Source organism: Salmo salar, chromosome 13 (assembly GCF_965601325.2).
Source record: "Salmo salar chromosome 13, fSalSal1, whole genome shotgun sequence".
In the NCBI taxonomy this organism is placed as follows: Eukaryota; Metazoa; Chordata; class Actinopteri; order Salmoniformes; family Salmonidae; genus Salmo; species Salmo salar.
In genome coordinates this window covers 55,252,896-55,267,687 of record NC_138303.1, presented here as the reverse complement: position 1 = coordinate 55,267,687, position 14,792 = coordinate 55,252,896, and the positions used below count along the sequence as shown (strand labels likewise).

Genomic DNA, 14,792 nt, shown 5'->3' with positions numbered 1-14,792 from the left:
AGGGTCTGAATACTTATGTAAATAAGGTATTTGGGGTTTTTTTGCAAAAAATTCTAAAAACCTGTTTTCGCTTTGTCATTATGGGGTGACGTGTGTAAATTGATGAATCAATTTAATACATTTTAGAATAAGGCTGTAACGTCACAAAAATGTGGAAAAAGTCAAGGGGTCTGAATACTTTCCGAATGCACTGTTACTCTTCTCTCCTTGCTCAACTCCTCCCCTCTCACTCTCTCTCTCTCTCACTTCCACATCCCCTCCTCTCTCACTCACTTGCTCATTCACTCACTCTCCTCTCTTTTTTTTTTATTATCTCACAGGCTCTGAAGAACATCGCAGCCATCAGTCTGGCTATCAATTACCCCAATAAATCCACCAAGCTGCTCAATACATCCCCCTGAGAATGGAGAGAGAGAGACGGAACAGTGGAGAGAGAGAGGAGAAAATGAAAGCTAGCGACTTGGAGGGGTGGATATCCTCACATCCTGTCTCTGCCAGCTCTGAAAGAGGGATGAAGGGGATGGAGAGAAAGGAAGAAACACCCTCTGAATGTCTTCCTACAACAGCAGAACTGTAAAAGGGATTCACTCCTTCCTTCCCTGCTTCTATTCTCTCTCAATCCCCATTTCTATCCTCTCTCAATCCCCCTGTTTTCCCTCTCCATCTCTTTGTACTATTTCTACTGACTGGGGAGAAGGGGGGCTAACTCGACAACAACACATCACTCTATCACAATCCTTTTTGCCTTAGGTGAATACAATGTATCAGCATCGTGTGGGTTTCAGAGAAAGAAGATGGCCTAGCTGTGTCTCTTTGTTTAGGATTAAGATGCTGTGCTAAAGCAAATTAAGTGTGCCAAATTTGTCACCTTTCTGTGGAGAAATAGAAGTTTATTTTCTGTTTATTTTCTGTTTATTCTTTTTTATTTTTAAACAAAAGCCACCTTGGTTTTAGAAAATCGGTCGCTCATGGAGAAAGCGGGTCACCTTGCCTAGCTCCTCGAAGCCCTGTCTCTCTGTGGACAATGTAGAGCAGAACTAAAAATACAGCTACAACCCAGAACAGGAGAGAACATTTCTGTTTAGGCTCCTGAGCCTCAGATTTGTCACCATGGGGATAGAGAACTGAGCTCCGACCTAACATCTCCACTGTGTTTTCTCCACAGCTTCCTCCTTTTTGTGAACATAGAGGACAACTGTTTTTGGCCCCAGTGTCATCTGTCTATATCACAGTACTTCATTTAGAGGGTCATACAGGTTACTCTGGAAACAGTCTCATGTTGTCATACTTCCTAGTCTCATTCACTCGGAAACAGAATGTGAGAAGTTGCAATCTAGATTCCTCTATATATTGGATTTCAGTATTTTCACGCAGCGACGTAATGGGAGAAATTGTAATCTAGGTTCCACTATATATTGGATTTCAGTATATTCCAAGGTATATTGGATTTCAGTATATTCACACAGACTATAGGTATATGCACCTGTTGACATGGTAAAATGACACAGTGCATGGACATGGCACCAATGGTTAACAGGGGAACTCACTTTTGTCGACAGTCACTGGTGTTGGCTAATTATGACACGAGTGAAATGCTCGACCACCACGCACCACTGTAGAGTTGTCTGCATGACACTGGTCATGTATTGATGGGGTTATATTATATATTCACACTCTGGCTTTATACTGTACTGTAGCTTATAAGGACACACATGAGGGAAAAGTGTGTTCCTGACATTTCTGTTCAAAGCTAAGGGAGAACAGGGTCAGTCAGCTGTGTGATATGAAGCCCATTGTACAGCAAACACACGCACACACACACACCGTATAATGTGGCTAGTTTATTATAGTAGCCTGGCGGTCCATGCTTAATGTGCCATAACCAACCTCTAGCTTGTGTTCCTTCATTGTCATGCTAAAACTACTTGAGAATTGGCTATAACACATGCAGTATGTGGACCTCTCTATTAAATAGTGAGTATTTGACCTGAATGACATGCCAGATTGAGATATTGATGCGGGGATGTGATTGGTTGTGGTCAGATAGGTGTGTGAGCTTTCTGGAGTGTGATTGGTTCTTATCAGAAACATATGAACTTCTAATGTTTCATGATCACATTTAGAATTAAATTGTTTTTGTTTTAGTTCTTTAGATCTTTTGTTTTTTTTATTTTTATTTTTTATTCCTTTTTTCCTTTTGATAAATTCTCCTGATCAAATAGATTAAAAGACGAAAGCCCTTTATTTTAAAACAGCTTCCTTGAGGTGAATTGGATCGACGATTCTATTGCAGTGTTATTTAGTATGGTGATGGAAATTCATTGCAATATTCAGAGTTCTATTTTTGTTTTTGTTTTATGTGTGTGGCATAATTTAATAGGGAAGACGACGGATGCCAAAGAATACCCTTTTTGTCAAATCATTAAATGTGTCTGATAGGATATCTCTTCCAACCAGAGCACTTTATGGATGTGTTGTCACATAACTGCTCTATATTGTGTGGAAATATGGGAAAGGAAGGAAAACTATAAGAGATGTGTTCTTTTATTTTGGAGGTCCTGTACTGTTATTGAGAACAGGTTAGAGAGGGTTAGCTGGGTGCTAGCTGACGATGACACAGGCTGTATGGTCTCCAGTGTTTTTGTTTACATGAGCGTCAGCCAGTGTTGAGCATCTAAAAATGGCCATCACATGGCCACCAAGATGACCGCCGACATGGGCGTCTCTTCCCTCCCAGAGAATCCAGTTCAACAGCGCCTCACGTACACTCCCCGACATCTTTATTTGGACAGGGAAGCTAAAAGTTTAATTTGTCTCTATATTCCCAAATTTTGGATTTGAGATCAAATGTTTTGAGGCGACAGTACAGAATATCACCTTCTATTTGAGATTATTTTCATACGTATCTGTTTCACCGTTTAGAAATGAAAGCACTTAATGTATCTCATCCGCACCATTTGAAAATACCATACAAATTAGGCCAAATTCACTTAGTGTATTAAAGTAGTCCGAAGTTTAGTACTTTGGTCCCATATTCCTAGCACTCAATGACTACATCGAGCTTGTGACTCTACAAACGTGTTGGATGCGTTTACAATTTGTTTAGGTTGTTTCTGTTGTGTACAATGGAAATGAATGCTAAATAATGAATTATTATATGAGTAATGAATTCACTTTAATTGTAAATAAGAATAGAGTAGGTTTCTGAACACACTAATGATGGATTACAGATAATCGTGAATGAATCATGAATAATGATGAGTGAGAAATTAGAGGCACCAATATTATATTCCCCCAAAAATACTAACTCCCCTTTTATTGGTAATGGTGAGAGGTTAGCATGTTTTGCTGGTATGATGTTTGTTCCTCTGTAACTTTTGTCGCTCATCATTATTAACGATTTAATTTATAATTATCCGTAATCATAGTCACATTCACATTAATGTAGAAGTGTTCAGAAACATTTTATATTCTTTTTTTACAATAAGTGATTCCAAAATCACAGTTCATTATTTACATGAATTTCTCTTGGTCACAACCTTAACTGAAACACAACCAAAACAAACTGCAAATGCATCAAAGAAGTTTGTAGTCACTAGCTTGATGTGGTCATCGCATGCTAGTAATATGGGACCAAATACTAAGACAAGAAATGACTGATAATACTTTAACATTACTTATTTTATTCATTTCCCATCGTTTTATACACTATAAATACAAAAGCATGTGGACACCTCTTAAAATGTGTGGATTCGGCTATTTCAGCCACACCCGTTGCTGACAGGTGTATACAATTGAGCACACAGCCATGCAAACGTAGACAAACATTGGCAGTAGAATGGCCTCACTGAATAGCTCCGTGACATTCAACGTAGCACCGTCATAGGATGCCACCTTTCGAACCACTAGGTTCGTCAAATTTCTGCCCTGCTAGAGCTGCCCCGGGCAACTGTAAGTGCTGTTATTGTGAAGTGAACACATCTAGGAGCAACAATGGCTCGTCTGCGACGTGTTAGGCCACACAAACTCACAGAACAGGACCGCCGAGTGTTGAAGGGCATAGCGCTTAAAAATCATCTGTCCTCAGTTTTAACACTCACTACCGAGTTCCAAACTTCCTCTGGAATCAATGTCAGCACAAGTACTGGTTGTCTCGAGCTTCATGAAATGGGTTTCCATGGCTGAGCAGCCACACACAAGCCTAAGATCACCATGCGCAATGCCAAGCGTCAGCTGGAGTGGTGTAAAGCTCGCCGCCATTGGACTGTGGAGCAGTGGAAACGCGTTCTCTGGAGTGATGAATCACGCTTCACCATCTGGTAGTCTGGGTTTGGCAGATGCCAGTAGAACACTACTTGCCCGAATGCATAGTGCCAACTGTAAAGTTTGGTGGAGGAGGAATAATGGCCTGGGGCTGTTTTTCATGGTTCGGGCTAGGCCCCTTAGTTTCACTGATGGGAAATCTTAATGCTTCAGTGTACAATGACGTTGTAGACAATTCTGTGCTTGCAGCTTTGTAGGGAAGGCCCTTTCCTGTTTCAGCATGACAATGCCCCCGTGCACAAAGCGAGGTCCATACAGAAATGGTTGGTTGAGATCGGTGTGGAAGAACTTGACTGGCCTGCACAAAGCCCTGACCTCAACCCCATCGAACACCTTTGGGATGAATTGGAACGCCCACTGTTACCCAGGCCTAAACGCTCAACGTCAGTGCCCGACCTCACTTGCTCACGACACAGACATGACACGGACAACGCTGGATTCCTATCGAGCAGATGGTTGTAAATAATATTTTGATTACGTTGAATTGGCTCTCCTGTTAAGTAGTGATGCGTGACATATGCCTAGTTGAAATTAGTCATATATATATATATATGATAAAGAATGCGACTTACACACTTCCTTAAACCTAAAATGAGTTACACTGTTTTTTTTATGTCGAAGACCGACACAAAGCACATCAGTAGAACCAATAAAAATGCCTTTTTGCAGAGAATCTCCCCTTGTTGATACGGAGGACGCGTGCCGTTTAAATGGCCAAAATGTTGGTATGACATCACTAATGTCACAATATTTTGGGTAAAGTAATAAAGGTGAAATATTTTGGGTAGATGTTCCTAAAACTGATTAACTATGTATAGACGGATTATAAAGTATGAACATTTTTATTCATTGACATGTCATGAATTTACTGTGATATCATCATATTTGTATATGGCTTATTATACTTTTATGTACTACTAGATCGTATGGGTTGAAAAGTTTAAAAAAAAAAGAAAAAAAAAAAAAAAAGCCAAAGGCCATAGCTTTCTGGGTCGTCTTACTAGATTGATGAATACAGCCATAGTAAAACAGTGCAAAGCGGTTGTCAGCTAAAGAGTACCCTGTAAGTGAATTTTTCCAAATACTTATGTCACCTTCAAATGGGGGCACTGGATACATAAAGTGCTTTCATTTATAAACTGTAAAACAGATATGTAGGATAATACTTTCAAAACGGTGACGTGGCCTCATAACATTTAATCTCAAATCCAAAATGCTGGAGTATAGAGCCAAATTAAACGTTTTTAGCTTCAATGTCAAAATACATATGTAGGGGAGTATATCTACAATGTGCCTACAGTAAAATAAAAATGAAGAAATCATAATTGAACTCTCATATTATTGTAAATGTCTTCAATTATATTTTTAAAGATAAATATATTGTTTAATTTTAGCTTTTTTCTATCTTTTTACTTTTAAAGGTTTTTGTTGGGTTTTTTTGTTGGTGAAGTTTATTTGAAACTGACTTAGGTTTGAATGTACATAGTTGTGAATATTGTTAATTGCACATAGTAATAATAATGCAGGGGAAAAAGAGGAAAGTATTTCATATCAACCCCCATACAAAGAAGAATTATAATATATTCTATTGTTCTCTGAAGACTAGACACTTTGATTCTTTTGGTTTTGTATGAGTGGCACATTGGAGGGGGGGGGGGGGGAGTACTGCTTGGATTGAATTGTTATCCGTTTTTAATTAAAACACAATTTTGATGCGGGACGTGTTTGTCTCTGTCTTTTTTTCTGTCTTAGATGCTCCTACTCAATAGGGACTTATTTTGAAACTAAACTTTGAAATATTTTCTGAGACAAGTCAGACTCGGCAGCATTAAATTGGAGCTGTCATACCACATTATTACAGCCTTCGTGTCACTGGATTTTTTTTATTTTGTATTATTTTATTTAACTAGATAAGTCAGTTAAGAACAAATTCTTATTTACAATAACGGCCTACCAAAAGGCCTCCTGCGGGGACGGGGGATAAAAAAATATATATACACTACCGTTAAAAAGTTTGGGGTCACTTACCAGGCCAAAGACCCCTCAGAGACACCAATACTCCTTAGCCGGAATGTTCTACTGTATCAAAAGCTTTTGCCAAGTCAATAAAAATAGCAGCACAACATTGCTTAGAATCAAGGGCAATGGTGACATCATTGAGGACCTTCTTAAGGTTGCAGTGACACATCCAAAACCTAAGCTGAAATATAACCTAAGCATATCAGAGAGAATACCTTGGACATCAAGAAAGCCAGTCAGTGAATTATTGAGAGGTTCAAAAGGTTGGAGATAGGCTTGGCCATGATAGGGGCAGCAACCTTAAAGAAGAAAGGGCCTAAACCATCTGACCCAGATGTTTTTTGGGGGGTCAAGTTTCAGCAACACCTTTAGCACCTCGGACTCAGTGAATGCCTGCAGGGCGAAACTTTGTAGCGGGACAGTGGAAAAAGAGGGAGGAGCATCAGGGATAGTCGCATTAGAAGAGGTGGGAGATGAGGAAATGTTGGACGGGCAAGGAGGCGTCAAATAGGAATCCTTACTTAAAGAACTCAGCCATGTGCTTCTTGTCAGTAACAACCAGATCACCAACATTAAGGGACATGGGCAGCTGTGAGGAGGGTTTGTTCTCCAGATCTTTTACCATTTTCCCGGACTTCTTGGGGTTAGATCCACAGAGAGAGAACTGCTCCTTTTTCTTTAACTAGGCAAGTTGGTTAAGAACAAATTCTTATTTGCAATGACGGCCTAGGAACAGTGGGTTTAACTCCCTTGTTCAGGGGCAGAAAGACATTTTTACCTTGTCAGCTCAGGGATTCGATCTAGCAACCTTTCGGTTGCTGACCCTGACCTGCCACTCCCTAAAGTAACTAACTTTGGCCTTCCAGATAGCCTGAGTGCACTTATTTCTCATTTTCCTGAACAAGAGCCAGTCAGCCTGAGTATACGTGTGCCGAGCATTTCGCCAAATGCAATTCTTGAGGTAGAGTAACGCTGCAAGATCACAATCGAACCATGGGCTGAACCTGTTTTTAATTTTAATTTTCTTTATGTGGGCGTGTTTGTTAACAATACCACTGAAAATATAAAAAGAAGGTCCAAGCGTCTTCGACAGAGGGGATCAAGCTGATTCTATACCATTTTACAGAGGCCAGTTCATGCTCATTCAATTTTTTTAGCAAGCGTCTATGACAAATCAGGACAGGTCATTTCACTGAGCAGCCATTATGAACACAAGCTGTAAAACAGTGATCACTAAGGTCATTACAGAAAACACCTGACTGATACCTGTCAGGATTGTTTGTGAGGATAACATTGAGGAGAGTAGCCTTTTCTGGGTGTTTGGAGTCATACCTTGTGGGATTGGTAATAACCTGAGAAAGATTTAGGGAGTCCCATTGCTTTAGGACTTCAGGTCAGGTGGATTAAGCATGTCCCAGTTTGTCACCTAGCAGGACAAATTCAGACTTAGTGTAAGGGGCCAGGAGAGAGCTTAGGGCAGGTAGGGTACAGGCTGGTGCTGATGGAGGACAATAGCACCCAGCAACAGTCAACAAAGAGCTATTTGAAAGTTTCATGCTTAAAACCAGCAAATCAAATTGTTTGGGGATTCAAAACACTCTTCCTTAACTTCTTGCGGATTAGTGGGATGCTAGAGGAGCACCAAATTCAAATTAAATTACTATAAATATAAAACTTTAATGAAATCACAAGTGCAATACATCAAAATAAAGCTTAACTTGTTGTTAATCCAGCCGCCGTGTCAGATTTCAAAAAGGCTTTACGGCGAAAGCAAACAATGCGATTATCTGAGGACAGTACCCAGCACACAAAAGCATAACAAATCATTTTCAACCAGGGAGTTGCGACACGAAAGTCAGAAATAGCGATATAATATATGCCTTACCTTTGAAGATCTTCTGTTGGCACTCCAAAAGGTTACATTACAAATAGTTATTTTGTTCGATTGTCCTTCTTTATATCCATAAAAACTCAGTTTAGCAGGCGCGCTTCAGTCAATAATCCACTCGGTTTCCCTCCTTCAAAATGCATACAAAATGAATCCCAAACGTTACCAATAAACTTATCCAAACAAGTCGATCAACGTTTATAATCAAACCTTAGGTACCCTAATACGCAAATAAACTATACAATTTAAGACGGAGAATCGTTATTGTCTTTACCGGAGAAAAATACCAAAGAACGCGCCCTCATTCACGCGCTTGGAAACACTACAGCCAAAATGGGAGCCACCTAGAAAAACTACAATTTCTGGCTCATTTTTCCAAAAACCTACCTGAAACTCTTTCTAAAGACTGTTGACATCTAGTGGAAGCCCTAGGAACTGCAATGGGGCACGATTTCGCCCTATTATAAAAGTGCCAGCAATTGAAATCAGTGGTAGGATGATTTTTTTGGGGGGGATGGTTTGTCCTCGGGGTTCGCCTGCCATTTCAGTTCTGTTTTACTCACAGACATTATTTTAACAGTTTTAGAAACTTTAGAGGGTTGTCTATCCAAATATACCAATTATATGCATATCCTAGCTTCTGGGCCTGAGTAGCAGGCAGTTTACTTTGGGCACGTTTTTCATCCGGACGTCAAAATACTGCCCCCTATCCCAAAGAAGTTAACCACGTCTCAGTAATGACCAATACATCTGGATTGGACCTGTGAACCCACACTTTCAAATGATCCATTTTAGGTAATACGTTTTTTGTGTTAACGTGCAGAAAACCCAGGCTTTTATGAGAGCAGAAATCAGTGAAGCAGATATCAGAGCACAAGTCAGAATTGGGGCTAGCAACTGTAGATGGGCCAGCGTGTACATGCACATTTCCAGATATCATCAACAGTAATACAATGCACAGAATAAAACAGGTAGAGCTCTGCAGTGCTGATTTATGACACCTGAATGCGCATCAGATGGCAACAAGATCATATTGTACAGCAATTTCATCAGGTAACAAAGCTGCGAGAGGTGGTTAGAATAGGATGGGAGGCCAAAAATGTTAAATGCATACATTTTTCAATCGCAAGTAACTGTGAAAAAAGGACTAACAGGTAGACTCGATATGTTGTAGATGTAAAAAGTAAACAGCATAGTGGGTCAATTTCCACAACAACTAAGAGCGTTGAAGCGCAAGGCTCAACTTCTCCGCTGTTTTAGTGGCCTGGCTACCATGCTTTGAACCACGTGAAGCAAACCCATGCACATGTGCATATACTATGTGAGGCAGTGTTGCCAACTTAGTGACTTTGTCGCTATATTTAGCGAGTATTCAGACCCCTCTAGCGACACATTTTCAAAAAATTGACTAGCGGCTTATCTAGCGACTTTTTCTGATGTTATTGGAGATTTTTGGAGACTGACGTGAAAGCACGTATCGTTCTTACTCTTCTCAACAAGCAGTGGGTGCGGCCGTGGGCCCCACCCCTGTCCCAAAGCACTCACAGGCGGCCCTGTCCCTCCCAGCTGCAGTCAGAGCAGGAGATGTTCACCCCTCCGTGTCCAGACTGAAAATGAATCGCGCATGCGGGAAGCCGCCGCTGGCTGATCCCGCCCTGGCTTACATTCAGGGCGGGATGTAAATGTAAAATGTTCTTTGTCTGAAATAAATCACTGCATTTGACTCACACAGTCTGTCACTTACTCACCTTGTCCACTGTGTGTGTGCCTCTCTGTGACGTAAGCTAAACATCTAGCTGGCTAGCTCATCATGTCTCAGTCTAAACTGTATACTTAAAAATACAGAAAGGAGTGGGAATCAAACCCTGAATTCAAAGGCTGGTTGAAGCCGTTTATTGGAGATGATACACAAGCATACTGCCTGTATTGTAAGGCTGATTTCTACGCCAAACTTAGTGATGTAAAAAAACACATGACAACTCAAAACATACTCAAAAGGCAAAGCCTCACCCAAAACAAGCTGCATTTTACATTTACATTTTAGTCATTTAGCAGACGCTCTTATCCAGAGCGACTTACAGTAGTGAATGCATACATTTCATACCATTTATGGTTAAGAAAGTTGACTCTGCAAAAAACGCTAAGGCCACCATGGCATTAGCTATATGCTGGCATGTGATCACATTGGAGAAGCATGTAGAGCTGCTTTCTCAGACTCCACTGCTGCTACCCACTTCAAAATGCACAGGACAAAGTGCACAGAAATGATTAATGGTGTTCTAGCAGATGGTCGTATATGGTTGGTTGCAGATGTGGGTGACCAGCGTTTCAGCCTCCTCCTCGATGAGTCCATGGATGTAAGTGTTTCTAAGTACCTGGGGGTTGTGATAAGGTACTTTAGTGACACCAAGCAGACAATTGTATCAACATTTCTGGGGCTTGTTGAGTTGGAGGGAGGAGATGCCAAATCTATAGCCCGTGCTGTTGTGGCTTTCCTCGAGAAGTGTTGTCTTAAAAAAGAGAAACTCCTGGGGATAGGGACTGACAATGCCTCTGTTATGACGGAGATTAACAATGGGGTCCATAAAGTGCTGAAGGAGGAGTATGGCCTCAAATATCTGGTTTTTATTCGCTGTGTGTGCCACTCTCTGCAGCTTGCTCATTTGTAGTTCTAAACATATTTAGGGTGTTTTTTACTCACTTTTTGTCTCTCCCACGACGATATTCCTCTCTTCTTCAGCGTCCATCACAATTACATGGCCAATTATGTAAATTAGGCGATGACGTCATTTAGCAACTTCTAGCGACTTTTAGGACAGCCAATAGCTACTTTCCTTTACTGAGGAGTTGGCAACACCAACACTGTTAAAGAGGGCATCTATTTTAAATGATACATTATTCAAAACATATTGCAACAGTCTTCTTGAACTGGAGATGTCCTCTATAACAGCGTTTATCAAACTTTTTTTGTGCCAGGGACCGGCTAGCTAGGCAATCGCTTTATTATTCAAAGCACTTTTCTGGGTGTTTTCTCCAACCGTTCAAAAGCTAGAGCCACATTCGTAGGAGGAAAATAGAAACTGCTCTGTTTGTCCCAACCGCTAGCAAATATTTAAGGTTACTCCGTTAACCGCAGTTCTATGAACTAAGCAGTGCATTCAGTGAATTGTGATGAATCCAGTGCAGTCTGTTGGACTTTTTCATTAGGGATATGCCGCGGGAAGAAATTGTGCATGTCAGCAGTACATTTTCAAGATTAAGCACTTTCAGTAAAGCTAAAATGTTCCTTGATGCAGCTCCCTAGTCCATAGAGTTTAGTAACCCCATTTTGGGGCGGCAGGTAGCCTAGTGGTTAGAGCGTTGGGCCAGTAACCGAAAGGTTGCTCGATCGAATCCCAGAGCTGACAAGTTATGAATCTGTCGTTCTGCTGCTGAACAAGGCAATTTACCCACTGTTCCTAGGCCATCATTGTAAATAAGAATGTGTTCTTAACAAACTTGCCAAGTAAAAAAAAAAAACATATACAGAAGGATCGCTAGTACTTAGTGTGAGACTATGGACCAGGAACTTGAATAGATTTTGTTAGTTTATACTCTTTTATTAATCTTTTTTAATTTTTTTCCAATTCATTTTTTGTTGTTGACTTTTACATTCCCTATGAAAACACAATACTTTTATATTTAAATTTGACAAATACATTCCCTTATAATTGAATTTCCTCTACTTGTCACTATCAAAAAATTTGACTGAAAACATTTAATTATTTGGATTTATTATTTTATTAAAGAACTACAGGTGTTTCTGTGGATTTGAGGAACTTCTGAACACACTCAATTTTTATGGTTCTAGATACAATACTACTGCCTCCTAGTAGTACCAGAGATTATTTTGAGGAGATGGTAAACTCCATTGAAATCGTATTAACGCCCATTGTGTACATTATGTACGTTGCCATGTGTCGTCAATGTGCCGCACATTGCATTCTGTGCAATTCTGTGACAAGGCGAACTCTTCTTCAAAGAGTGAATTGGAGACAATTTAGCGCTAGCTGAAAAACCCATCATTAGCATGAATTTCGTGAATAAGAGGTACAACATTACACATCTTGTGTAATACATGTGTAATGCACGTCTTTGTTTTGCATGTTCTCGAATCCCATCCCCACTGCTCTTCCTCTGTCCCGTCTAATTCCACTTGTCTGTCTGTCAGTCTATTCAATCAAAATTACAAGAGTGGTAATTTTCAGACAGACCCAGGCCAGGTCCCTTGGTGCATCACACCACGGATCTCTTGATGTAGCCGGCCAGGTCGGTGCCCTTGAGCCGGAGCTTGGTGGTGTCATAGATGCTTTGTGGATACGGGCCCTGATCTCGCTGTGTTTCTCCAGGCAGCTGGGACCAAAGCAGTGCTCACATGGCTTCAGCTTGGATTTGGCAGCACTTTTATCATACGTTTCAACCAGAAGCGGTGCCACCTCTCCAAAAGATTGGCTGCTTCATGGGCATAGGCGTGAAGCTATTTAAGTAAGTAAATACATGTTCACATTAAAAAGAAACTGTATTATTGGCTAACTACAGCAGACTACTACTGTGTGTAGGCTAATAAGCTGCTTGTTAGCTACATACTATAACTAGCTGATGATATTTCACTTAGCTAACTTCATGTTAGCTTGTTATCTTGATATAGGCCTATTTATCATTGTAAATTAAAAACGGATGCTCCAAATGCATTTGTAGGAATCAGCAATGGAGGAGGGTGAAAGGATTTCCTGCTCCAGCTGTCAAAAAAGGGAGTAGGTGTCCTGGTTAATATAGGGCAGGAATCGAACCCACAACCCTGGCATTGCAAACACCATGCTCAACCAACTGAGCCACACGGGACTATGGAGAGCTGTGAAAGCCTGTCTGCAGATTAGGTCCCAGGGAATGCCCCAAGAGACTGCTGGCACATCCTTGTATGCCATGGGTTGTACAGTATGTGTACTTATGTTAGCAAATGTTTTGTACAACAATACCGTTTTAAAGTCACACACAATGTAGGCTACAAATGTATTACAACTGTAGCAGGCAAATCCTTCTCCTGGATGTATATGCTGAGTGTGCAGGATTCTATTCCAGCCCAGCACTAACAATGTATGTGACTATTAAAACCTGGATGTGGCAGGGTCTACACACAATCACAGCAGGCGAAGTAGGTGTTTAGCTTGTCCGGGAGGCAAGATGTTGGTGTCCACAACGTGGCTGGTTTTTCCTTTGTAGTCTGTGATTGTCTGTAGACCCTGCCACATACAGGTTTTAATAGTCACAGTGGGTACCACATCTCCTAAACACTTCCTATACACCGTATCAGTATATTCGTCTATATTGTTCTCGGAGGCTACCTGGAACTTATCACAGTCTGCGTGATAAAAACAATCTTGAAGCATGGATTCCAATTGGTCAGACCAGCGTTGAATAGTTTTTAGAACAGGTACTTCCTGTTTGAGTTTCTGCCTATAGGAAGGGAGGAGCAAAATTGAGCCGTAATCAGATTTCCCAAAGGGAGGGCCTTGTAGGCATCCCGGAAGTTGGAGTAGCAGTAGTGGAGTGTTTTGGCAGTGCGAGTACTACAGTCAATGTGTTGATAAAACTTTGGTACCATTTTCCTCAAATTTGCATTGTTAAAATCCCCAGCTACAATAAATGCGACCTCAGGATATGTGGTTTCCAGTTTGCATAAAGTCCAGTGAAGTCCTTTGAGGGCCGTCGTGGTATCGGCTTGAGGGGGAATATACACGGCTGTGACTATAACCGAAGAGAATTCTCTTGGGAGGTAATACGGTCGTCATTGGATTGTGAGGTATTCTAGGTCGGGTGAACAAAAGGACTTGAGTTCCTCTATGTTATCACAATTACACCATGAGTAGTTAATCATGAAACATACACCCCCGCCCTTCTTCTTCCCGGAGAGATATTTATTCCTGTCTGCGCGATGAACTGAGAACCCAACTGGCTGAACGGACTCAGACAGTATATCCCGAGAGAGCCATGTTTTTGTGAAACGGATTATGTTACAATCCCTGATGTCTCTCTGGAATGAAGTCCTTGCCCTGAGCTCATCAACTTTATTATCCATAGACTGAACATTAGCGAGTAATATACTCGGAAGTGGTGGGTTGTGTGCGCGCCTCCTGAGTCGGACTTATAGTCAGCTCCGAGTGCCTCTTTTCTGCCGGATGAGTTTTAGAACAGCCTCTGCGATCAGTTCAATTGCCCTGGGGGATACGAACATAGGTTCGGGAAAGTCCTATTCCTGGTTGTAATGCTGGAAATGCTAGTGAGTTACCGCCGCTCTGATATCCAAAAGTTCTTCCCAACTGTATGTAATAACACAAAAAAAATCCTTGGCCAATAATGTAAGAAATAATACAGAAAAAAATACTAAATACTGCAAAGTTTCCTAAGAGCTCGAAGCACGGCAGCCCTATCTGTCGGCACCATTTTACCTGCAAAGCACCTTTTTGGGCTCCTTGGCTATCGAAGGTTGTAGCTCAGCCTCTGAATGTCTAAGAAACTAAACAAA

General features: G+C 41.0%; 1 protein-coding gene across 4 annotated transcripts in view; it reads left to right on the top strand.

Moving 5' to 3' along the window:
• Positions 1 to 6,043, top strand: part of zzef1 (zinc finger, ZZ-type with EF hand domain 1) — a 57,230-nt gene extending 51,187 nt beyond the window's left edge. For all 4 annotated transcript variants that reach the window (XM_082960205.1, XM_082960203.1, XM_082960204.1 and 1 more), the window contains exon 56: positions 321 to 6,043. In XM_082960205.1, coding sequence (XP_082816331.1) covers positions 321 to 401 — 81 coding nt within the window. In that variant the 3' untranslated portion in view covers positions 402 to 6,043. The remainder of the gene's footprint in view (positions 1 to 320) is intronic.
• Positions 6,044 to 14,792: the final 8,749 nt, after the last annotated feature.